This window comes from Trifolium pratense, linkage group LG7 (genome assembly GCF_020283565.1).
Source record: "Trifolium pratense cultivar HEN17-A07 linkage group LG7, ARS_RC_1.1, whole genome shotgun sequence".
In the NCBI taxonomy this organism is placed as follows: domain Eukaryota; kingdom Viridiplantae; phylum Streptophyta; class Magnoliopsida; order Fabales; family Fabaceae; genus Trifolium; species Trifolium pratense.
The window spans coordinates 53,764,528-53,789,386 of NC_060065.1; the positions used below are offsets into that span (position 1 = coordinate 53,764,528).

Consider the following 24,859-nt stretch of genomic DNA (forward strand, 5'->3'; position numbering starts at 1 on the left):
GGACAAACATGTTTTAGGACAAAAGTCCAAAACATGAGATATAAGAATTTACTTATATTATGCAGACAAATGATCAATATTCAAATCCTTAATCATCAGACAATTATCCTGTCAAAATAAAAACATCGAACAATTATATTTATCAATGAAAGTTCATATTTGTACTTGTGGACTTTGTAATGATCACTAGCCGGCGCTGCGCCGCAAAAAATAAAAAGCATCTAATAAAAAATAGAGTCTATTACTCTATATTAGCACTGCGTCCAATTAAACAAAAAATGTAGTTTAATAAAGCCTCTTAACAATATACTGTGACTAATTTACAACTTAAAACCTCTCTCCGAAACGGAAAAATAATGCACCAGTTCCTGAGTTATGATCAATGGCATATTCTGCTCTCACCTGACCAAGCTTAGCACCAACCCCATAAGATGAACCTTGACCCATTCGCCTATAGACTTCTGTAGGATTTCCTTTAACATCCTTTGAACTCCCTAGATCGTTGCCATGCTCCGCGAACCCATACAATTGCATGCCTTTAACAGGTATCCGTAACTCAGCTGCAAGCTGTAGATAGAAAAAGAAATTAGTACACAGATAATAAAAATTAACTAAAATCAAATCTTGATGAAGAATCATAAAATGAGTCTAGTCATTCCTACCTCCACCATGTTTCTAGCAGCACCAAGCTCACCCATGTTGTAACCCCTAACAGAATAAGGGCCTCCAATAGTAAACGCATCATAGCTTGGAAGATCACCAACACAACCGCCATAGCGACCGTGGAGGACAAGCACTGGTGGTGGTGGTTTACCAGCTCCTTCCTCCACAGACTTCAATTGGATAAATCGTGTCAGAGTTAGCTGGTGGCGATTGAAGAATGGGAGCTGGGTGCCTATGCCCAGGCCTTGATCTACCTGCAGTTTGCAATTGTAGAACCGGTAATCAGAAAGTATTGGTATAGCATACTTCAAGAGTTAAAATAAATAAAAAAAACATCAATATCTTGTCCTCGAAGGTACTGCAAATTGGACCTTGAATTAAAAGGGTTAACTGAAAATGTGTTGTAGGTAGAGTTCAACTGTATTGGTTTACCCAGCCGGGGTCATATAATGGAAAAGGTTTGGTTGTTGGTTAAAAAGAATGCTCCCACATCCAAAAGATGGAATCATGCTAACATTAGCCGAGTTATGATCCTCTAACAAGTTAACCTCAAAAAGATCAGATACACTAAACTACCATTACCATCTTGAATTCATATAAGATCCATAATTATCAATACAGGACAACAATGCCTAGAGGCCAAGCTAAAAAGCACTACAGCCGGAGGGCGCTATTCTGAATTTTATATGCTTATTAAAGATTAATATATACATGCTGAAAATAAAAATAATACTTAAAGTTCATGAAATATTCATAAAATAATAAAACATAGAAATACAACAAAAAAAAGTCAATAAAACAAACAAGTTAAAGCATCTGAAGGCCTTACAGTAAATAAACATTAAAATTCAAATTCAAAAAATAAAATAAAAACTGATACCACGGGATTTTGACCCTGAAACATTTAGCAGTTGTCGTGGTGCGAACAGCTGCTATAGCAGTCGTTACAGCTCTGCTACAGACTTTCGATAGCGGCCACCGGCCATTCTACTAAGACACTACGGCACAGTATTGACTACAAGTCACTGCACGGTAAGGTAATATCCTTATAGCATATTCTAGCTACTTCTGTCATGTTAGATAAGTTTTAATGTTTTATATGCCAACTTCGGTATTGATCCAAAAGGGTACAACTAGCAAACTTTACTCGAGAGAGAGCTAATAGAAAAGCATCACTCGGGTTCAAAACATATAAAAAGCATCTGTACAGAGATAACAGCCTCTGCCCTTACACCACTTTGTCTTCTTCAGAACATCTTATTTCCCCACCCAAGTCAAGATTTGAATTTTTAGCAAAACAAAAAGCTGAAAGAATATTCAGAAATGGTTCTTTTTTTGGTAACTATTACCAAAACCCACAAGAATAATAAAAAGGTATAAAGCATCCACCTGAGCAACTTTAAAGACATTTAGTGCTAGGATTAGATAAGTCACCTGGAACATATTTCTCTCTCCAACTATAGCACCATTCACAAAACGTGTGTTATCACGAGTGATATTTGCCTGTAAAAATGCCATGCGGTCAACGCCAGTACCACTGAGGGTGGTAGGAGGTCCATCTGCACTAATTCCACCATTAGGTAATACTCTTTGACCATTTCCACAGATTTGACTATTTTCATCACGAGTTCTTATCTCTTCCATTACAAGTCCATAAGTGAATTTACTCTGTGGCGTGAAATTCTGCTCGGCACACAAACCATAAAAATTAAGATAAAAATCACCACATTAGCCTAAATAGGCACTCCAAGGTTTATGAGTTCACATAACAATAAAGAACAAGTAACTTGCCTCTGTTATATTAGCTTTGACACCACCACGATCAACCCATATTGGTGGCACTTCATCCAGCCCAGGCCCTCCAGTGAATACCGGACTTAGCTTTCGGCTATTGAAACAGCTTACACGGAGAGTACGGTCCCGTGGATTATCTACACCATCCAAATATGGATGTGCGTACTCTAGCTTAAATGCAAGATCATCCTAGGAGAAAACATGATGGACATTTTCAGATACCAATATTGACGAAACACAACTATTTGCAGAATAAAATGACGAAACTCAGCAGACTAGCTCAAGAGTACCTGAGGGTCGAGGAAGTTGCTGGTTGTTATAGAACCACTAACAGCTCTATTCAGTCCTTGAAGATTTCGATGCTCAAAACTAATAGTTCCACCGGGTTGAAGTGAGGCCTGAACAAAAATTGAACAGCAAACAATCAGATTAATTGAGCAGAAAAGACCCATCAGTTGTTGAAGAAAATTGATATTTAATTTTATGGAAATACCAGAGTGGGATAGCCTCCTCGTCCAGGAACAATACTCCATTCAGTATTGACTTCAGCTGTCTTCTGATCCGCCTCTTTTACCTTAATTTCAACATTTATGCCTCCCTCACTACTCTCATCAGGCCGTGGATTAACCTCAATATTTGAAAACAAATTAAGGGAATGTATGTTTCTTAAAGCTTGCTTCCCTGCTTCAATGTTAAAGGTGTTACCCGGAAACAGCTGTTAATCCAATACAAACATGAATCAAGTGAGTAACTAAAACCAATGAGCAGTTTTACCATAAAAAATAAAATCACTATGCAATGTATATTGTATTATACCTCTTTGGGAAGCTGTCTATGTATGACAGAGGCTTGAGTATTGCCTTCAACGACATTGCCGAGCTTATCGAGAAACTGAACAGACAATTTACTAATATCTCCTTCAATAACCTCACAACAAACCTCTTTAGTGTTAAGATTTCCAAAATTAACCACTTGAGCACAAACATACCCTTCATCATGATACCACTTCTGAACTCTATCCCTTATCTTCTGCAACAACCTAGCACTCAAAGTCTTCTCTTTCCTCAACATATCCATAACCTCCATATGTACCGTCTTAGGCAAAATACACGGCTTCGCCTTATCCATCCTCCTTTTGTATTCCCTCTCTTGACTCAAAAAGTATTTCATCCTCTCCCTTTCAGTCATATCAGGATCCAATTCAACCGGCTTTGTCTGCGGCATTGTACCGACATTTAAACAACGAAATTTTTCAGGAATTTCCCAAGTACTCTCACTAAACAAAACCTTGATTCCTATTGTTCCATCTGCATTAGTTTTTCCTTCAAAATCAACCTTCTCAAACATTCCACTTGATGCCAAAGTCTCCAATTCTTTCTGAAGTTGAGCTTTAGTGTACACTCCTCCAGGAACAATAGTAATCATCTCGGTAAAGGAATCATCGGATTCGGAACCAACATTTGTTTTCCGATTCCGATCAAAGAATATAATATCAGAAACCTTATACTTTTTAAATCCACTAAGTTTGTTCAATTGAATCGCAATATTTACAGGCATACCATGAGAATCAAACTCATCAGATTGATTTTCATCAGCAATTGCTGCTGCCGGAGTAAAAAACCACCGCCACCACCATCCTCCACCACCACCGAAATGTTCACCACCACCAGCACCAAACCACCATCCTCCACCACCACCACCACCGCCACCATTACTTCCACCACCAAAGCCGCCGTTGTTTCCGTTGCGAATAATGTGGTGAGCGATGGAAGTTGCGGAGGTAACGGTGAGGGTGGTGGAGAGGGTTTTTAAGACACGGCGACGGCGATTTTGGTTCCCCGGGAGGGTTATGCTAAAGGGTTGTGAACAAGAGTTAGTTTTGGGGAGAGGGGGTTTGTTGTTGTTTTTGTTACGATTGGAGGAAAGCCCAACGCCGATTTTGGGGGAGGGAACAACAAGGGAAGAAATCATTGTTTGCGACGGTTGCGACGGATAGAACAAAAGTGAAAAGAGAAAGAAAGAAAGAGACAGAGAAAAGAGGGTTTATGATGGGTTTTTGCTTCCCGAAATCAAATGCTTTGTTTTTGTTTTCATTATTTAGACTCTTTGATCTGAGTTTAGGTTCTCTCCATTTATTATCCCTCCATTTATTCTTCATTTGGAGAGAGATAGACACATTAAGAATTAATGGGACCCATTAAAAGTGGGTCCCACTAATTTGTGGATCCCACTAATTTTTTCATGTGTCTATCTCTCTCTAAATGGAGAATAAATGGAGAGAAAATAAATGGAGGGAACCTTAACTCCTTTGATCTTTAGTTGCTAGAAATTTATAATAATGAATAAATAAATAAATAAATAAATAAATAAATAAATATGGTGTTGGGTTTGGGGTTCAAATGTATCAGGTCTAGGGCTAGGATGCTATTTATTTTGTATTTTTTTTTCTTTCAAAATTACCAACTTTAAGTTTAGCCCTTATTCCTAAATATATCAACTTGCGACGTAATTAAAAATAATAAGGATAAATTAATAAATTTGGTAGTAATCGATTTTAATATATTAGTAATAGATACATCATTTGAGTATTTATACACTTAAACTTTAGTACTTGTGATATCCATTTTTTTTATAGAATATTGCATCTTTATTTTAAAAAGGATTCAAAATAACCTTGTGTTGGTGATCCAAAACATGTGATAGAAATCTTCACATAAAGGAGACAATCTGCATAGATTGAAATAAACCCTTGAAGGTTGGATAAGACTCAACTGTGATGATGCTCACAAAGAAGGTGGAGTCCTCGCCATTAAGAAAAAAGAGAGGATGTGGAGTCCTCTTTCGCAACTTTAAAAAAGACTATATTTTGAAGATTGGAGTGTGTGATGAACTTCATGTTGAACTATGGAGCATGCATCTTGGTTTAGATATGACTTGGCGAAAGCGTATTCCTCAACTCATTGTGAAAAGTGATTCTAAAATTTTGATTAACATGATTTTAGATAATTGCAAGTTTAGTGGATCGGTCCCCACGTTGGTGCAACACATTTGCAACCTTTTAGCCTGAGACTAACAAGTCCAATTTCATCATACAATTAGAGGGAGGAAAATCAATGTACCGACCAAATGACTAACTTTAATTTGTCACTAAACTCTTTTAATTATACAAGGATGTAAACTCCGTGAGCTCTATAAACTTCTTTTTTATGACAAATTTGAGACTTCTATACCTAAAAATATTTGGATATACATAGTTTCTTAGTTTTCTGTCCTCTTCGTACCATATATTAAGAATCTAAGTGTTTCAATTTTCAATTTATTTTCCCTTTATTGAAAATAAAGATTCAATTTGTTATCATGGCTTGGTCAAATTACTATTTAAGGTAAAGTACTTATTTGGTTTAGTAGCTAGAAAATTTGTGATTCTCCAACGTGCAAAAAATGTGTCCACAAATGTAAACCTTCTTTAAAAGCAATTGCTCCACCACGGTTCATTTTGTGTTACATTTTTACCCTTTTTTTATTAACCATAGAAATTAATCAAAATATAAAAACAAGGTTACTTTAAAAGGTTAATCACATTGCAATATTCAGGGAACTTTTTGAGAAAAATGCCTCAGACAGAACGTGCTTGCAAACATGTTGATACTACAACAAGAAGTCCTAGCATTGCTACCATGGAACAATTCCTCCGAGGTAATTAATTAATCCTTTTTTAATCTTAAACAATTATTAATCATAATCTTAGCTATAGCTTAATTATGTTGTACACTTGTACTAGTTGCTAACAAAAATGTTGTATACCTTGTCAAACAAGTAAACAATCTATCAACAAATCAAAGGCTATTATTAATTATGTTCGAAATATCATATTCATGTATATTCTGTTTTCATGTGCAGGAGGGGAATCCTCAAGGATGTCACCAACCTACTCCACCTCCCCTTCTTCCCCTTCGTCTTCGTACTTCGAGAAGGTGAAGCACCATGACCCTGAAGAAGATCAAGGCCTATATCAGAGAAAATCGGTTCTCAGCAAAGTGAAGGAGAGAGCCAAGAAATTAGTATCACGCAACAGCCTCAGTAGGAGACGCCAGGACGAAGATAATTTCACTCCGTCTTGGGGTGTTAGTTTAGAAGATGAAGAAGGAGAAGAAGAAGATGCCGAATACCTTGGAGCTCCAAGTAATTAATAAACATAATTACTAAATTCTTATACTAACATTATTTTAAAAATGGACCACAATCGTGGCTGCAACCATGATCGCATCAGTCATTGTTAAGAGTCTCCACTTATAAACATTTTTCAAATCATCTTTCAACCAATATGAAACTCTTAACGGTCATGATATTTCGGCCGTGATTTAAAACCTTAATTAGTCCTAGGTGATTCATTTTTGCAAAGATTTTTTTCTTTAATTATTCATTCTAACCTTTCTTATTCCATTATTATTATTTCAGTCTATGAATCAGAGCTAGCCCCTGAAGAATACAAAGAAAATGCAAGACAACATCCAAGAGCAAATCCAGTAATCTCTGAGAAGCGCGTTTTGAAGACGACGAAACCAGGAGAACAACAAGATAAACAAAATGCACTTAGTCCTGTCAAATCCTCAACAACAATAACTCCTCAACTTGCAACATCATCAACAACTACTAATAGCCCAAATCAAGACACAACAATGACTCATGAAAAACTCACACCAACCATTGTTGATAAAACAGCAAAGGCATTAACTCATTCTGCTTCCTCAAAACCTCATGTTACTTCTATAATTACTCCTGTTGCTCCTTTGAGTTCATCAATGATGCGAAATAATTCTTCACCGTCCTCATCTTCGCCATTGAGTCATGTGAAGTTTGCTACTAGTCCAAAAAGTCCAAATAATTCTCAATCATTAATGAGTCCTAGGAGAAGTTCTAATGGTATTAGTGTGATTGAGAAGGTGAAAGGAGCTGTAAATTCTTTGCTAAGAAATGATGAACAACCACAACAAAAATATTTTGTAAAAAGTCCTACAACACGTGCTAATTCTTCACAAATAAGCAACACTACTACTCATGAAGGTAAATTAATTATAAGCACATTTTTCTTAAACAATGTACTTAAACTATACTCTTTCTGGTTTTATATATAAACAAAGATTTTTTTTTCAGGTCAATTGAATAACTGATGTATCTGATTTATGTGATCATTCCACATTTTGCAGTTGGTCAAGGAGCGGAGAACCATGGAAGAATTCTTCAGACAAATTAAAAGTTATTTATTGCAATTATGTACTTTCTACACTTCTGTATATATCACCATTTGTATTCACTATATGTCAGTATATGTATGTATATATCTATGTATGTATTTTCGGTATTTTGTGTATATGTGCCCAATAATAATTAGATTAAAAACATCAATTTCAACATTGTGTAAAATTAGTTTTGTATGGAATAAAGTAACTATAAGTGGTGTGTGCAACAGATTACCTAAAAATGTGTACAAGTAGTGCGTAGGAATTAGACTGCTTAATCTGCCTAATCTAGTTCGGAGTCACTTTTGACATCAAGTGGTTCCAACTTCCTCCGATCACAGTTGCGGGATCAATAATATATATACTTATATAATATTATAAATGCATCAATAGTTTAAAATTTCAACTTAATTTAAAATTAAAAATATACTAAATCACCATAATAAAATGTAATATTTATAAACTTGGATCAAACCACATAAATTACAAACCAAATCATCGAAGTAACATCCAGAAAATTATCCAAAAAACAAGAGAGGTTCAAATTTCATAAGTTTTTCAAGTTCAAAAAAACAATTGTTTTCATCGTCAACATGATAAAATGTTCAATCCTTCAACATCATCATCAATGTCTTCATCTTCAACTTCATCAAATTTGATCTTCTCCCGATATAAAATGGGGCTTTTTAAAACTCGCAATAAAAAGAAGGTAAAATCGTCTCAAAGGGTAAAAACAAACGATTTTATATGATTCAGCGATTTTAGAGCAATTTAAATCATTGAAAATCTTTTTAGACTACAATTTAACCCAAAAACGATTATATCCAAAAACAATTCTACCAGCGATTTAACTCAAAATACTGATCTAAAAACGTTAAATCTATGGTTTTTTACGTTTTAAATCGCGATTTTAACATCATTGTTTGAGATTTTAGCTGCATTTGGAGCAGGGTAGATTAGAGTTTGAACCAAAATTTAAAATGAGTATGGCAAGTGGTTACAATTATAAGAATTTTATGTAAAATACAAATTAAATTTACTAAATTATCCTTATTGATATTTCCTTATATTTTGAAGCAGTTGGTTGTTGATCCATGGTAAATGCTCCCTCCTGACTTCTCTAGAGCCATCTTGCTTGATTCTACATGAGATAGAGGAGTAATATCTATGTCATTAGTTTTTATTCTTTAAAAAATATTTGTCCCGAAACTTCAATTCATTTAAAAAAAGTATCCGTTGAGTAAAAAAAGAAATAAATCAAAAGTATAAATTAAATAAATTTTACTTGTAAAAAGTAAATTAATGGCAAAAAGGGTTGTTCTTGTGCTGAAAGCTTGAATCACATACTTTTTGAATGCCTTGTTTTTAGTAAAGTTTGGGGGTTGTATTCTAGTTTGGTTGGATGTTCGTAGCGCATTATCAAATTCACCCGTTGTTCATGGTCGACAATTTTGTGGTCTAGTTAATAATATCAAGTTTGAGAAGGGCATCTTCATTATTATTTGGTTGGCATGCTCTTGGTCGATATGGAAAGAAGAAATAGTTGTTTATTTCGGTAAAAGGTTATATCCATAGATGATATTTTTGAGAGGGTCATTATTAGCTCTTGGTGGTGGATCACTTCAAAATGCTTTGGTTTTCGTTATGATTGTTATCATTGGAGGACAAATCCTCTTAAATGTGGTTAATCTTTTATGCTTGTACTATTTTTTATGGACTTTTTATCTTGTAATGTTTCTGTTATGTTAGCACGTCTTGTGCTAAGGTAACATTAACATATCTAGTAGTATATTATTTCTTAATATGTCAGCCAAAATATTAATGATCAAAGATAAGCCACTAGGTTTGGTCTAGTAGTGAGGAGTTTGAGTAGTCTGATATATATAATGCACACCTTAGTTGATGCAATATGAAAACCCAAAAACAAAAGTAAAATAGTTGGCAAGACAGCCAAATTCGAATGGAAACACTTGTTACCATCCCAAAAACAAAAAAGTGTATTGACTATTAATAGGGATTACTTGGAAACTTTCAGTCCTATTAACAGTAAAACATGGCTATAATATTTACCTATAACCATTTTCCACAACAACATGAAGTCACAACTGATGAAAAAAACATTGAATAATATCCTTTAAAAAAAAACATTGAATAATATAATATTATCATGCTAATAATAACAGTGAATGAATGAACTAAAAAACCATGACTTTCAATGTGATCAAATTTTGACTATTGGGACAAAGGTTCCTAGAAAAGCTATAAGACACACCAAACTTAGGATCATTTTGTTGCTAACTTACAATTGTTAACCGTTAAAAAAGGAGAGTCAATTCTACCATCCCCTCTGTCTTGTCCCTTTTTGACACATTCCTTTTAAATCAAATCTAACTACATTTTTGGACATGATCAACAATATTATGTTATGAGTGTTATTCAAAGTATTATTGTTTTATCTTTATAAAGCTTCTTAAAAACCTCGATTACATAATCGAACATTGTAACATTTTACATTATAATTTCTTTCATCGATCTATCATCACAACGAGATCAATACAATACAATACTCTATCCATCGTTCTTGATAATATCTGAATTTTGAACGAAACAATATATAAATAATAATTATTATTTTAATGGAGAACAAAAGTGAATTATTGATAAAGAGAGGTAAAGGAGGGTGCCCTACAAGGCTCCAAAAACATGCACCAGCCTCTCTAGACATTCATATGGTTCTTAATGAACGTCCCTCTAACCCTTTTGGTGATCCTTCAAGGGCTATTCCATTATTATCACCACTTATTTTATCTCCAAAGCCATTAATCTATGCAGACATTGCCCTTCAAGCTCTTAAATCAGAGGATAGCATAGATGAGGGTAGTAGTAGTTCATCATCTTCGACGCCGGGATCAAAAGGGTGGGAACATCCAGCAATTGCTTCATATCCAAGTCCATCTTCTTTGTGTAGTTTCTTCCAAAACCAATGTGTTTTCGTCAACAATGCCCAATGAATTATATCATCACCTCACATTTTCTTTTTATATTTTTCTAGTTGTGGAATTTTTCCACAGGAGGGAGGGAATTCTGCACTTCCCCATCCATTGCATTCATTGAATTAATTACAATAGTTGTTTAGCTTTTATTTACTAATTTACAATCACAACCAATTCAAATGTTACACACATGAGGACGGTGCTAACTTAGCATTGTAAATTATAGTACTATATTCAAATTTCAATTTTAGTTGTAAAATGGTCATTAGTGCCAAATTAATTAAAAAGAAAAAAGAAAATCTTCATTTATAAAAGTCGTCGTTAAAGTGAAATAGTGGGAGTATCAGGGTTCGAACCCTGATCCCGGCATTATACATGCAATGTCCCTACCAACAGCGTTAAATGATCCGTCACTTTATTTGATTATCTAAAAACATGGATCCATATTCATCTGTATTCTCATGATGAACATTCTCCACAAGTGTGCGAAGAGGTGAGTGGATGCATAATCCTTTTAAGTAGCTAATAGCAAACAAAGAGTCAGAGTAAACTTTAATGTTGCAATCATCTCCCATACCAATTTAAGTCCACAGAGACTTTCCCACAACTTTGATTCAAGCATGAGACTCTTTCATAGCTACAAATGCCATTAAAAAAGCGACTATCATTGTCTCGCAAAAGAACTTCACACACCGTATAGAGGTCTTTTGCGTGACAACAATAGTTGCTTTTTAGTGGCGTTGACGTGAGAGAGAGGATTTCACAAAATTAAAGTTTATTCAGACTCTTTGTTGGCTATTAAGCTACTTGAAGAGAGTTGCTCATCCACTCACTTCCACGCGAACACATGTGAAGAATGTTCATGAAGTTCATCCGGTTGTATGAATCATGTCTTTAGAGAATAAAATCTAGTGGCAGATCGTTTAGCTAAATTTGATTTATCTATAAATGTAAATCCTACGATCTTTAATGTCATTTGTTTCTAGTTTTATTTCATTGGACCGATCTTATTTGTATTAGCTTTACTCGTGGTTTCTAACTTTGTTTTTAGGGGTGCTGCCCCTTTTGCCCATTAAAAAAAAAAAAAAAAACTAATCCAAACGAACTGAGTTCTATTTGAATTTAGATAAATAGTAATCATTTTTAAAATGTGTTACCAAACTCTTTTATGGGTCTTTGAACATCTTTATTTCTTATAAAAAATGGAGAGGATCTCAAATCCATATAAAGCTTGGAAATTGAAATATACCTGATCAATTCAATTAATGAAGGCAAGAGGAGTACTTATTTAGCACATGTAGTTGAGGAGTCTGGAAGCTACAATCAGCAACTCAGCTTGCTACAAGTGATGATATTCCTTCATCTCTTTCTCTCTACCTCTCTTTCATTTTACTGTTGGTTATTTTTTACAGGGGTTAAAGATAATGGTTAATTTGTTGTGTGATGAAGAAGGTTGGTGTTTGAATGTGGAAATGTTGATGTGATTTTGTGGCTCAATAGCTAGCTCTCATCTCTATTTTATCTTGCTCAATCTCTTCTCTGTGTTCATTCTTTTTTCCATAACCATATATTCTCTCAAACCTTTCTCCTCATTTTATATCATACCATCATATGATCATATATTAGGTGAAGGTCACTTTTTTCTTAAGAAAATGCCAAATTGTTAGGTGTGGTGTTTACTTGCATGGAAATGGAAAAGGGAGAAGTCAAGAAACAAAGTGTTTTGGTCTTCTGCCAAAAATACTTACTAGTGGTGTCTAGCTAGCTAGCTTATTTTCATGCATGGTCAGATTGGTATTTAATATCTTGTTGTGTGTTTGGTAATTTTTTGGGCAAGAATACAGCTTGCAAGGTGTAGCGTGTGTTTTTTATCACATGCACAACAAGCCAAGTGATAAACCCCAAATGGAAAATACCATACAAACTTTTGGAAAATAAAGATGAAAAGCAATAATTTTACATGTTAAAGGAATTAATTATTGTGAAATATAGAGAGAACACGGAGGATAATAATATGATAGGGAATTCGGCAATAATGTAGAGAGAAAAAATATTTATGACTATTGGATCATGGGGCAATGAGGTTTTGTTCAAGATTTTTAGTACTAATCAATCATATAATTCCATTGTAAAAAAATCAAATGGCCATGAAATTGGTAATACTTTAAAACTAGTTTTGTGGTTAGCTTGGACTTCAAATCTTAAAAGGATGGAATTGTTGTAATTAAAGTAATATAAGTTTCACTTAAATTAATTAATCCAACATTTTAACACAATCGTTTGAACATAATCCCAAATTCATCAATTCATATATCCAAATCCCCTAAATCAATTTGAGGAAGCTCATTGTCATAACAACGCCGCAAACAATACCACCTGTGTCATAGTGTCACTGCCTCGTCGGAAGAAAAAACACATTTTGACGGTGCAAGTTGCATAGAAGGCATGCAAAATTTGAATTTGAAGATTGGTCGCAAAATTTGAATTTGAAGATTGGTCGCAAATGCGTTACTGTGTTGGGGAAGTTCAGTTTGGTGGAGTGAAGGATTTTGGTTGGGGTAAATGGCGAGACTAACTTTGGACAAAATTGAGTTTTTGTTGATAAAAGTTGAAATTTTAGTGTTTTGATTTTCTACATTGGAAATTGGAATGGTTGTTAGCATTAGTAGGAGTGTTTTCTTCTAATTGTATGCGTATGTTAGTGTGAGGTGAAGAATTGGAAGAATAAATTATAACATCTGTTGTGAAAGATTTGGATCGTAACAGATCTAAATGGGTGTTCATCAATAAAGAGAGAAGTAAATAAAGATTACCTTCGTGTCTCCAAATCTGGGTGAAATTTGGTTTAATTTTGGATTTGGTGAAACTAGTTGAATTCATTTTTGTTAGAAGAACGAAGAATGATGAAGCTAGTACTTTGATAAAAACTTGTTTAATTTAATTTTTGTCATAAAATAAGAACGATGGAGGACAATGTAGCTGGGTTTATTTTTAAATTTTAGTTACAATAGTGGGCTTTATTTTTGGTACAGATTTGGAGCTGTAATAGAAACTGATTTTGTAAATAAAACTGCTCAAACTGATTTTAAAATTTTGAAATTATTTTGATTTTTTTAATTTACACGGTCAAAATTTAATGACATGTACTCCATTAATACATGTGAATTAAGAGTTAAGACACATGAGCATAAATTGCACCACATCATTAAAAAAAACTAATACCACCCAATTTGAGTCTAAATATCTGAAAGGAGAACTAAAAATAAGTTGATTTTAACATAAAAAGAACTAACTCTGTGAAAGACCAAAATAGAGGGACTAAAACTAAAATTAAGTTTTTAATATATAAGTATAGACCAAAATAGAGGGACTAAAGCTTGATTATTTAATTAAAAAAGGGTAGAATGCCGCAACTGGTCATTAATCCTGCAGAGTTTTATCTTCATCGAATATCACTATGTCAAACCTACACGCTAAACATAGCCACCCACCCGCATTTTTGTGTTCAAAAGCTAATCAAGAGATCGAAGACAACGCAAACCAAAGGGTAAATAGACTATCATTAGCATACAGTGCAGCTCTGAAATTAACCAAAATGTCCAAGTATACAGAACTAAATGAACTACATACTTGACAAATGGACTTGAGGAAATGCTCAGAGTATCTAACCATTCATGTTAAGGCCAAAAATTGCCCATTATGCACAAGAGGCCAATATCAAAACAGTCTTGAAAGTGTAAGGATTTCTCTCTTCCTGAATCTCTCTCTTAATAATAACTACAATCAAAGAAATATCACGAAACACTGACAACTCAGAATTATGCTTTCACCGAAGCAATGGCCACAACAAAATCAGAAGTCAAACTCTCCGTTTGCCTGCAAAAGTGTATTGTATCATTAATAATGACAATTTGAAAAACTGAACTGAAAGGATGAGAAAATATCAGTATTTCCTTCTCATTCTAAGATTAACAAACCTTGTTGAAGAGAATATCCTTGTTATTTATGTGCATGATGCCATCCTTTAATGTGCATTTCCACCTGCTCTTGGTACGTGTCACCTGAATTTTAATAAGCCAACTCTATTAGTACCGATATAATTATCCAACCCCTAACCATTAGATGTATCATTATACTATAGCGCTGATGCGTCAAGATGTAATTAACTGAGAGTGGAAGGAGGTTGTTACCTTGTCAAATTGGGCCAAAACGAGATGACTTGTATTCTGATCATCTCCTTGGTCCAAGTCATCCAAATCATCATCATCATTTTCATTTAGTGGAGGCTCATCATCTTCATCATCATTTACCACCTCATTTTGAGCTACGAGAGCAGGTGTGCTTACTGGTACTTCTGATAAGACCAAAGAAAACAGCAACAATTGTCAAAAATATATATATCATATGCTACAAGTCTTCAAAATATAATTTACGTTTTCAAGTTACCAGGAGGAGCTGGTGTATTTGCAATGTTGTAGTCTTCACTGTAAACTCCACCATAATTGTAAATCTGCAACAAAATAGAATAAAATAGAATAAAACAAAACCCTGTAAGATAAAGTTACGGCAAGGAAGTTTTGATTGAAGCATAATGCAGTTGAAACTCAAAGATTTCACACATAGAATGAATAAGCTGGAATTTAACCATTCAATCTCCTTGTATCTTTTTTTAAGAAAAAAATATAAGCCCATTCAATCAATTGAAGATTTCAGGGACCAAAAGTAGCATTCAGTTCTGAGATATCAAAGCAGCTAGCCCATCAATAAAATATTCAACTAATTCAGGTTATAAATTATACAAATATTACAGCAGCATCCATCTTGGATTCAATATTCAACAACTTACACAACTGGAAACAAGATTATAAATTATACACACATTACAGTATCCATCAGGTTATAAATTATATATTCTTTCTGAATTACAGTTGCAGTCGTTCTGTTTACACCAAACTAAACAGACACTTATTCATATGGGAGTACTCAAAACAATGACTTTTCTCACTGTTTAGTACTTCCTAAAATGACAAACATCTGAGGAGATACAGTCGAATTCTTATTTATTTTGCAAAACAAAAACTAACCAGATTCAGATTCACAAATACAAATAAAGAAGTGCCTATTGAGAGCCCTTTTAACATTAACTGGGATTATTAAATGTCAAAATTTAAAGTCATTGTGTCTATTTACGAATAACAAAGGCCGTGGATGCATGCATTTGTTCTCAAAATAATACAGTGCGAAAACAGCGAACTACAACAAGTAAATAAAGTAGAACACAAATCTGAGTTGGGAAGAACAAATAGCAAAAGAACAAATAGCAAACTGTTCCATTATAAAAGCTCACACGAGCACAGGCAGGAGCGGATAAAAATATTACTTACATTTGGAGTAGAAAGCACATCATCCTCGTAAGGAATCGGTCCATCAAGTTGAGGAATCCTAGAACTAGAAGCCAGTCTCTCCAAATTTGCGGGAATTTTCCCTTTTGAGTTAGTGTGTTGTGAACTGAAGGAGATGCTCCCTCCACATACCTAAAAGATTATGTTCAACAGCTTAGTAAATGAAAACATGTTTCCACCAACTGAGCAAGTTGATGAATTAAGTAACAAACAGAAAGAATAAAACAATGCATGTATTACAAAAAGTCAACACAATGATGTACGACACTGAGTTGGGAATGAAGCTAGCAAAAAAGTGAAGAGAGTGGGTGCTTCCATAGAAAAACCTTCTCTATAAGCACCAAAATTTACAACTCAACAATGGGGATGCCTATTTAGTTTGGTGCTTAATAGGTGAAGCACCCACCATAGTGGATGCTAGCTTTGAAGTGCTTGAAATCATTAAAGAATTATTTGGAAAACCATCACTGTACATCATCACATATGAAAGTATTTGTTCATTACCTACACCGATTTTTAAAATTACAAGATGCAAATTAGGTAGAGATGGCAAAACATGCCTCCAAATTCCATCATCCCTGGTGCCCCACCCTGTCTTAACCCCACACCAATTCCCATCCCAAAAAAAAAATAAATCAGTTCCGATAAGCACCATCCACTTTGTAGTCTTGTTGTCTCGCCCCTGCCCCATAAATTAAAAGGACAGCGGAAGTGCTAAATCCAACAAAGTGATATGAAATCTCTTGCTTTATAAATCAACACTCACCAATTACAGCAAAAAACCAACACTGATGATACAAACAATAAATTTGACTATTAACACTATAACAGAACTACCTGCAAATGATATGCAACCACCTAGGTTATATAATTTAAATTATTATAAAAGGTTGATGCTGACCAATTGGGGGATAAATATCACACCTCAATTTCAAAATCGCCAGACACAACATCACCAGCTCCATCTTGCTGAGGTATATATCCTCCAGCATCATATGGTGGAGGCAAATCATTGCGTTTCCGCTTTCCACCAGGCATTTGGAAGAAGTCCTGGAATTTTTTCAAACATCTATTAAAAATGTCTTGATTTCAAGTTCAGGCCGAAAAGCAATAAGTCTCCCTTCACAAAGTGAAGTTGGCTATATAGACCAAATCATACAATGTAGCTTTACTGAAAACTATGAATAATGACAGCAATCAAATCTAAATCCTTCTTAATGGTTTAGACTTTAGTCTATAGTTTTTCTCGCCAAAATATAACCATCCAAGACTTGACATTTTCGACAAAAATACCCATTAAATGTCTTGGAGCATGAAAGGAGCAATATTTGCAAAAGCTTAAACAAAACAGCTCAACCATAAGGTCTCATCAAATCTTAAAAAACAGTGAACTAGGTCTTCTATAAGCCCTCAATGACTTGCTTACCTGTGTCGTAGGTTGATTCGAAGCTCCTCTATCTGCCTCATCCCGTCCTTCCACATAAGCTACAGTTATGTAATCCATCGTTACTGCAAATCCATTTTATTAATGTTAATCAATTCAACGAGACTTACCAACGTTGACATCAAGTGGGGGCCTCTGATTCATCATCCAAGGAGAAGGAGGTTGCTGTACAATAGATAAAGATTAAATCAATTGCACAAATTGAAAATAGCAATTGAAAAACTTAATACAAACAATGGAAAACATATTTTGATCCTCTCCCACAAATCCCTCTATAACACTCATTTGTCTCTATCTCTCTCCAAATCCCCTCCCCATTCTCTTGCTACCCTCAAGAGATGCATGCACGAGAGCACCCACCCTCACAGAAAAACATATAATTTAGCATGTAAAACTTTCACGACATATCAAAAGGTTAAAAGCATGAACATTACCATGTAAGGGCCTGTTCTTCCACCTTTCAGATCAGCATTTGCACCAGTATCATTCCCAGAAGAGTAGTCACTCTGTCCAGTAGGAATATTATATGACGGGGTCTCCCCAGTTCCAGGTAAAGGAGTTTGAATCGGAGTTTGCAATGGCGTCTATACATCGGAAAACCCATATATCAACAATCCAATAACTTCCATTCACATTTCACACACAACAAACACATTAACCCTTAGTTGTAAAACTAATAACTCTAGTTTAGGTTTAAAACTCACAGGAGGAAAAAGTATCTCAGCAGTAGGAGTTTCATACTCCTCATTTCCCTCATACGGAACATTAAGATCATGAACGGGAGGTGTCGGTTTATTCGGTCCATTAGTCCTCTCAATTGGACCAACCACTGCACCAGCTTGCATCATCTTCGATTCCCAAATCTAAACAAATCATCAAAAACATTAAACATAATCATAATCCTAATCCTAATCCTCAGATCCAAAACCCTAAATCAAAAATTACTTCAAAAAAAACTAAATCGATGAATTAATTAATGAATTAATTAAAAAGGAAGACGATGAAATTACGGCTTGAAGCTCTCGGAGAACTTCTTCACCAGGACCACCGTTGTTGACAAACTCATCGCGAACTTTGGTCATGACATCTTCGATTACATCGATATAAACCTGGCTTGTGGATGAAGCGGCAGCAGCCATGGATTTGAAGGAGAGAGTGAAGAGGTAAGTTTGGTTTTAGGGTTTGTGATTGAAGAAGAAGAAGGAGGAGGAAGATGAAGGAAGAAGAAGAGAGAATGAGAGAAAACAAGAGGCGGACGAGAAAGGAAGAATAAAGAGAGGAATATAAATAGGTTTGCATCCGATTATAATCACCGACCCCCCACGTGTCGTCTTTATATACTGATCCAAAATACACACTCTCTTATTTATACTGATTTTCTTGTCCAACAAAAAATGCCACATATATTTTTATTGAAATTTATTGGTAGATTAAAATAAAGAAAATGTGCAAAAATGTAGCTCTAACATATAGTTAGTTTTCAAAAAAATATATATAACTATGAATAATAATGAGAAAGATTTGAGGATTCCTTACATATAGTGTATTTCTCCCGTAGTAAAACACATAAAAATAAAAAAAAAATCATCAACGGTATCAACTTCTGCAATATAAATACAAACAATCCTATCAAAGTTATGGATTCAATGTTTGTGTTGTCTCTCGGTTGCATCTTTTCCCTTTCGATTCATACTGGTTCCGCCGTTCCTCTGTCTCTCGTTAAGCTTGCAACATAGGCAAAACATTCAAGGGGTTTTGCCAGGGTTATTGGAAATTATAGCAAGACAGCCACGGGGTCTTGCTAGGGATTTGGGATTGTCTCCTTTGTGAGAGTTGTTAGTTTATCTCTCCGTTATTGTGAGAGTTGTGCGTTTTTTTTTTTTTTGTTTCCGTTTATTTTGCTCTGTTTTCCTGTCTGTCACGGTGTGCTTATTCTCCTGGTTGCGTTGCGTTTTCGCATTCAAAGAATTGTCTGGGTTGTTGTTGCTCTGTTCTGATTTTTGTCAGGTTTCTGCGTTTTTGTTTTAACCATGGAAGCAACTCTAGAGAACCTTAATCTAGGTGAGGAGGAGGTTTTGAATTTCGAGTTGGAGGAGAATGAAACTGAACAAGATGATGTTAGCTTATGCTTAGTAGGTCGGTTTGTCCATGACCGCCCTATTAAATTCAACGTCATGAAGGTGCGATTGGCTGAGGTATGGAGGCCGGTGAAGAGTATGTCAGTAAAGCAGTCTTCACATGGTCTGTATTTGTTCAAATTCTTTCATCCATTGGATATTGAAGCGGTAATCAAGGGTGGGCCTTGGACTTTTGACAACTTCACACTGATTGTTGAAAGGTTGAAGGTGGGAGTTTCACTATATGATATTCCGTTATTTCATGTCAACTTTTGGGTGCAAGTCCATAACGTTCCAGTAGGAATGATGATTGAGAAGGTAGGGAAAGGGTTGGCAAACTATATTGGAGAATTTTTGGAGTATGATAAAAATAATAATACGAGCTTCTGGAGACAATATATGAGGGTGAAAGTTCGGGTAGATGTTAGAAAACCATTAAAAATCGAGAAGAAGATTGCTGTGAATGGTGGTGAGGGAGGTGTTGTAAAATTCAAATATGAAAAACTCGGACTCTTTTGCTTTGTGTGTGGTATCCTTGGCCACTCCGAAGATAAGTGTGATGTTAGATATGCCATGGAGAGGGATGATGGGAGGCGAAGTTGGTCTAGCGAAATTAGAGCAGATGTCCGCCGTCCTGGTGGTCGTATGGACTCGCGATGGTTGCATGAGGAAGGGAGAGGTAGGGCTGATACGTTTACTGGAAGCCAGTCAAGGGGAAGTGTACCGAATTCTTCGCATTCTTCCCAATCTCATTCAGAACGCCCAAGTGCACGTGCTACGGAGAGGGAAAGTGAACCAGGGGTTAACTCTGTGGTGCTTCATGACAACAATGACATAATATCTACCCCGTCAATGGTAGCTAATAGACGAAATTCAGTTGTCCCCACTGAACCAGGTGTTACTAGGACTGTGGATACACCGCGTTTAGCCCTCTCAGCTAGATCCAATCTGAGAGAAAGTAGACAGATTACCCCGTTGTTATCTGAAGGGGCTCACCCTGAGCAGATGGAAACTCATATGGAGAAAAAGCGCAGACGTGCTGATGGCATAACTCCAGCAGTGACAGATGAGCAACTTAACCAGCATTTTTTATCGGCAGGTCCTGGCAGTTCCCAGGACTGCCGGGACTCATGAATATTCTTAGTTGGAATTGTCGGGGCTTGGGCGGCCCGAGTGCAATTCCTAATTTGCGGAAGCTTGCCCGAGAACATAAGCCGGATATTTTATTCTTGTCTGAAACATTATCTCATGCTAGACACCTTGAACCTATTCGGGTCACGTTGGGTTACGATTCTTGTCTGGCTATTGATGTGGAGGGGCAGAGTGGAGGTCTGGCGGTGTTCTGGAAGGATAATAGTAAATGTAGCGTCTTAAACTATTCGAGAAATTTTATTAATATGTTAGTGGAGGATGAGCAGAAGGGGGAGTGGAGGTTAACATGTTATTATGGATATCCAGAGCGTAGTAGACGGAGACATGCATGGAATCTTTTGCGAGAGTTAGTTAATGTGTCCCCTGTACCCTGGTGTATAATTGGTGATTTTAATGATCTACTTTCACAGGAGGATAAAAAGGGCATTCACCCACATCCTAATTGGTTGTGTATGGGATTCAGACAAGCTATCGCTGACTGTAATTTAATCGATATTCCTCTTGCAGGACACCCATTTACTTGGATCAAAAGTCGAGGTACACCTCATGTTATTGAAGAGAGGTTGGATAGAGCTATGGCTAGTACGAGTTGGCTGCATCTCTTTCCTGACGTAAGACTATCTAACCTCTTGGCCTCACATTCAGATCATAGCCCAATTTTACTTCAATGCTCTCCTACTTTAACAGTCCGCTTCAATGGCTCCTTTCGGTTTGAGAATAAATGGCTGAAGGAACCAGATTTGGAAGAGACGGTGATTGATGGTTGGGGTGCGAATGACAATGTTGCGGTAGTTGATCGTGTTGTTCGGTGTGCTAACAAGTTACAAAGGTGGGGCAAAAGGAAACGAGTGAAGTTTAAACAGGAGATTGAAGAATGTGTCCGCGAGATGGAGGCGTTGAGGGATAAGCAGGGGGAGGTAGAGAGTAGGAGGTTTCAGGAATGCTCTAATAAGCATGCTACTTTACTGGTGCAGGAGGAAGGGTACTGGAAGCAGCGAGCCAAGATGCATTGGCTTCAAGAAGGTGACTTGAATACTCGATTTTTTCATATGTCCGCTTCAGCTCGTAGTAAGAAAAAAAGGATTACCAAACTTATGGATGACGCAGGTACTATAGTTCATACTCAAGAGGATTTGTGCGGGGTAGCTAAGAATTATTTTAATGCTCTCTTCAGAAATATAAGTGGTATTCATGAACCTGTGCTTAATCTTATCCAGCAAAGGGTGACAGAGGAGGATAATCATTTACTTATGGCACCCCTGACCAAAATTGAATTACAACAAGCTTTATTTCAGATGCACCCGGATAAATCACCAGGTCCTGATGGTTTCAACCCAGCTTTCTACCAAAGGTTCTGGGAACATTGCGGAGATGATATTTTTGTAGCCGCATCTTCCTGGTTAGATAGGGGGTATTTTCCTTCTAGCCTTAATGAAACTAATATTTGTCTCATCCCTAAATGTGATAATCCTACTTCGATGAAAGATTTGAGACCTATTGCTCTCTGTAATGTCCTCTACAAGATAGTCTCTAAAGTGCTTGCTAATAGGTTGAAGCTTTGTCTGGATAAATGTGTCTCCCAGGAGCAGTCAGCTTTTGTCGAAGGTAGGTCGATCCTTGATAATGCCCTTATTGCTATTGAAGTTATACATGCTATGAAGAGAAAGACTAGAGGATATAGAGGTGAGTTAGCATTAAAAATTGATATTAGTAAGGCTTATGACAAGGTGGATTGGGGTTTCCTTCGTGGTATGTTAATCAAAATGGGGTTTGGAGAGAAGTGGATACAATGGATGATGATGTGTGTGAGTTCTGTTAACTATTCAGTGCTTATGAATTTTGACAAAGTTGGTCCTATTACTCCGGGAAGAGGTTTACGGCAGGGAGATCCATTGTCCCCTTATTTATTTATTCTTGTGGCGGAAGGACTGACTGCTCTAATACACCAAGCTGTTAGTAAAGGAGACATTCATGGTGTGCGAATTTGTCGAGGCGCCCCTGAAGTGTCTCATCTCTTGTTTGCAGATGACTGTTTCTTATTTTGCAGAGCTAATGTTGCTGAGGTGACCCAACTTTTAAGTATTCTACAAACTTATGAACAGGCATCGGGTCAGGAAATTAACCTGTCTAAGTCTGAAGTGTTCATTAGTCGCAATATGTCACAGGCGGCTCAAGCAGATTTAGCCGGTATACTCGGTGTGCGACATGTGTTGGGCACAGGTATTTATCTCGGCCTACCGTCTATGGTAGGTAGAAGTAAGAAGGCAATTTTTTCCTATATTAAAGATCGTATCTGGAAGAGGATAAATTCATGGAGAGGACGAGCCTTATTGAAAGCTGGAAAAGAGATTATGATAAAGTCAGTGCTTCAAGCAATCCCAGCATATGTTATGAGTATGTTTATCCTCCCTTCTTCTTTTGTCGATGATATTGAAAAAATGATAAATGCCTTTTGGTGGGGAGGTGGTAATGGTAATAGTAAAGGTATTCATTGGTTGGCATGGGAGAGACTTGCTTGCCCCAAAGATAAAGGGGGTTTGGGTTTTCGGAATTTTGAAGCCTTTAATATGGCTATGGTAGCGAAACAAGCATGGAAAATTTTACAAAATCCAGATACATTGGTGGCTAGACTTATTAAAGCAAGGTATTTTCCACGATGTACTTTGTTGGAGGCGTCCCTGGGCTTTAATCCTAGTTTTGCATGGCGTAGCATCTGGAAAGCTAGACAGGTTCTGTTACTTGGGTGTAGGTGGAGGATTGGTGGTGGTGATAAGATACACGTCATGTCGGATCCTTGGTTACGTGGGAATGGGGAACGCTGGATTCCTTCGCCTCAACCTGAAGGGATGTATAACTTATTTGTTAGGGACCTGATGGTAGATAATTATAAAGCTTGGAATGTGACTAAAATTCGCATGTTATTCCCAGTCCAGGTGGCAGAGAGGATTATTGCGACACCTCTCATTGGGTCGGTTTATGTGGATAAAATGGTTTGGGAGGAGGAACGAAATGGGTGTTACTCTGTCAAATCCGGATACAAGCTTGCTATGAAGTGTATTTTCCGTAATGATAAATACCATGTGAAAGGTAATTGGAAAGAAATATGGAAAGCGCATGCTCCTCATAAAGCGCGTCACCTTCTTTGGCGATTATGTAGGGGATGTATTCCAACGAGGTGTCGGTTACTAGAACGTCATGTTGATTGTGATGTTCATTGTCCATTATGTGAAGATGAGGTAGAAGATGATGTACACGCTTTTTTCACCTGCGCTTCTGCTCAATCCAGTTGGCAAGCAGCTGGACTGTCATCAGTCTTGGGTTCTGCAGCTTGTCAGCAAGGTAGTGCGGCAGATAGAGTGTTTGCCTTGTGTCGGAATGAGGATTACGCTACTATAGGTAGAGTGGCTATGCTATTATGGAGTATATGGCATAACCGAAATGATAAAATTTGGAACGATAATGTTAGAAGCCCAACCCAAATTGGCCGGGCTGCATTTGATCAGTGGAACGAGTGGATTGCCGTCCATAAGTTGCGAAGTAACGAAGATCATGATGTTCCGCTTGTCAGTACCATTCGGTGGGAAAAGCCTCGTATAGGATGGTTAAAGTGCAATGTAGATGCAGCATTTTTTGTCGGTGCAGGTAGGACCGCGATGGGTGCTTGTTTTCGTAATAATTCTGGTAAGTTTATGGCTGGAATTACGCAGTGGCAGCAACTGTCTTTATCAACAGAGGAGGGTGAAGCATGGGCACTATTGCAAGCTATGAATGAAGCTAAGAGTAGAGGTTTTGAAAGCGTCCAGTTTGAAAGTGACTCTCAAGTGTTGGTTGATGCTATCCGTACCAAACGGCGAGGCAACTCAGAGTTTCTTTCAATCGTTAATGAAATTATTCTTGTTATGTTATCATGTGTGAACTTTGAAGTTAAGTTTATTAGGAGACAAGTGAATTCGGTTGCTCACACCTTAGCTAGGGCGGCCAATTCCTGGACTAGTTTCCATAGATTTGAGATTATTCCTTCATGTATTGAACTTTTGATAATTAATGAAATGCA

At 36.5% G+C, this 24,859-nt stretch overlaps 5 protein-coding genes across 6 annotated transcripts; 3 read left to right on the forward strand and 2 right to left on the reverse strand.

Moving 5' to 3' along the window:
* Nucleotides 1–109: 109 nt before the first annotated feature.
* Nucleotides 110–4,558, reverse strand: LOC123899575 (protein TOC75, chloroplastic-like). The gene is made up of 7 exons (XM_045950741.1): nucleotides 3,274–4,558; nucleotides 2,951–3,172; nucleotides 2,748–2,855; nucleotides 2,455–2,646; nucleotides 2,098–2,346; nucleotides 663–917; nucleotides 110–567 (listed from the first exon to the last, which is right to left on the reverse strand). The coding sequence occupies exons 1-7, from the start codon at nucleotides 4,426–4,428 to the stop codon at nucleotides 328–330; spliced, it is 2,421 nt and encodes an 806-aa protein (XP_045806697.1). The 5' UTR covers nucleotides 4,429–4,558; the 3' UTR covers nucleotides 110–327.
* A 1,510-nt stretch (nucleotides 4,559–6,068) lies between these two features.
* On the forward strand, nucleotides 6,069–7,711 carry LOC123896638. Its single transcript, XM_045947006.1, has 4 exons — nucleotides 6,069–6,153; nucleotides 6,358–6,639; nucleotides 6,916–7,521; nucleotides 7,665–7,711. Exons 1-4 carry the CDS (start codon nucleotides 6,069–6,071, stop codon nucleotides 7,709–7,711), a joined length of 1,020 nt encoding a protein of 339 aa, XP_045802962.1.
* Nucleotides 7,712–10,333: 2,622 nt separating this feature from the next.
* On the forward strand, nucleotides 10,334–10,708 carry LOC123896640. The gene has a single exon (XM_045947007.1). It carries the CDS (start codon nucleotides 10,334–10,336, stop codon nucleotides 10,706–10,708), a length of 375 nt encoding a protein of 124 aa, XP_045802963.1.
* A 3,548-nt stretch (nucleotides 10,709–14,256) lies between these two features.
* On the reverse strand, nucleotides 14,257–18,922 carry LOC123898605 (transcription initiation factor IIA subunit 1-like). 2 transcript variants are annotated; one of them, XM_045949600.1, is made up of 11 exons: nucleotides 18,547–18,922; nucleotides 18,241–18,399; nucleotides 17,971–18,120; nucleotides 17,647–17,701; nucleotides 17,519–17,577; nucleotides 17,017–17,142; nucleotides 16,075–16,224; nucleotides 15,137–15,200; nucleotides 14,881–15,044; nucleotides 14,668–14,751; nucleotides 14,257–14,566 (listed from the first exon to the last, which is right to left on the reverse strand). In XM_045949600.1, exons 1-11 carry the CDS (start codon nucleotides 18,673–18,675, stop codon nucleotides 14,543–14,545), a joined length of 1,164 nt encoding a protein of 387 aa, XP_045805556.1. In that variant the 5' UTR covers nucleotides 18,676–18,922; the 3' UTR covers nucleotides 14,257–14,542. The 2 variants fall into 2 exon arrangements, with proteins under 2 accessions (XP_045805556.1, XP_045805557.1); XM_045949601.1 differs by lacking the exon at nucleotides 17,017–17,142 and having other exon boundaries at nucleotides 18,547–18,801.
* Nucleotides 18,923–19,566: 644 nt separating this feature from the next.
* Nucleotides 19,567–20,787, forward strand: LOC123896641. The gene has a single exon (XM_045947008.1). It carries the CDS (start codon nucleotides 19,567–19,569, stop codon nucleotides 20,785–20,787), a length of 1,221 nt encoding a protein of 406 aa, XP_045802964.1.
* The last annotated feature ends 4,072 nt before the right edge of the window (nucleotides 20,788–24,859 follow it).

Bases quoted from the DNA above. Each gene is read 5' to 3' on its own strand.
- LOC123899575 (XM_045950741.1), bottom strand. From the start codon at position 4,428: ATGATTTCTTCCCTTGTTGTTCCCTCCCCCAAAATCGGCGTTGGGCTT. The intron at 2,347-2,454 runs GCAAGTTACTTG...TGTGCCGAGCAG, and splicing joins TCAAAGCTAATATAACAGAG to AATTTCACGCCACAGAGTAA. The intron at 568-662 runs GTAGGAATGACT...TTCTATCTACAG, and splicing joins CTGCTAGAAACATGGTGGAG to CTTGCAGCTGAGTTACGGAT.
- LOC123896638 (XM_045947006.1), top strand. From the start codon at position 6,069: ATGCCTCAGACAGAACGTGCTTGCAAACATGTTGATACTACAACAAGA. The intron at 6,154-6,357 runs GTAATTAATTAA...TTTCATGTGCAG, and splicing joins CATGGAACAATTCCTCCGAG to GAGGGGAATCCTCAAGGATG. The intron at 6,640-6,915 runs GTAATTAATAAA...TTATTATTTCAG, and splicing joins CGAATACCTTGGAGCTCCAA to TCTATGAATCAGAGCTAGCC.
- LOC123896640 (XM_045947007.1), top strand. From the start codon at position 10,334: ATGGAGAACAAAAGTGAATTATTGATAAAGAGAGGTAAAGGAGGGTGC.
- LOC123898605 (XM_045949600.1), bottom strand. From the start codon at position 18,675: ATGGCTGCTGCCGCTTCATCCACAAGCCAGGTTTATATCGATGTAATC. The intron at 17,578-17,646 runs GTAAGTCTCGTT...ACATAACTGTAG, and splicing joins CCCACTTGATGTCAACGTTG to CTTATGTGGAAGGACGGGAT. The intron at 16,225-17,016 runs GTGTGATATTTA...ATAATCTTTTAG, and splicing joins CTGGCGATTTTGAAATTGAG to GTATGTGGAGGGAGCATCTC.
- LOC123896641 (XM_045947008.1), top strand. From the start codon at position 19,567: ATGGAAGCAACTCTAGAGAACCTTAATCTAGGTGAGGAGGAGGTTTTG.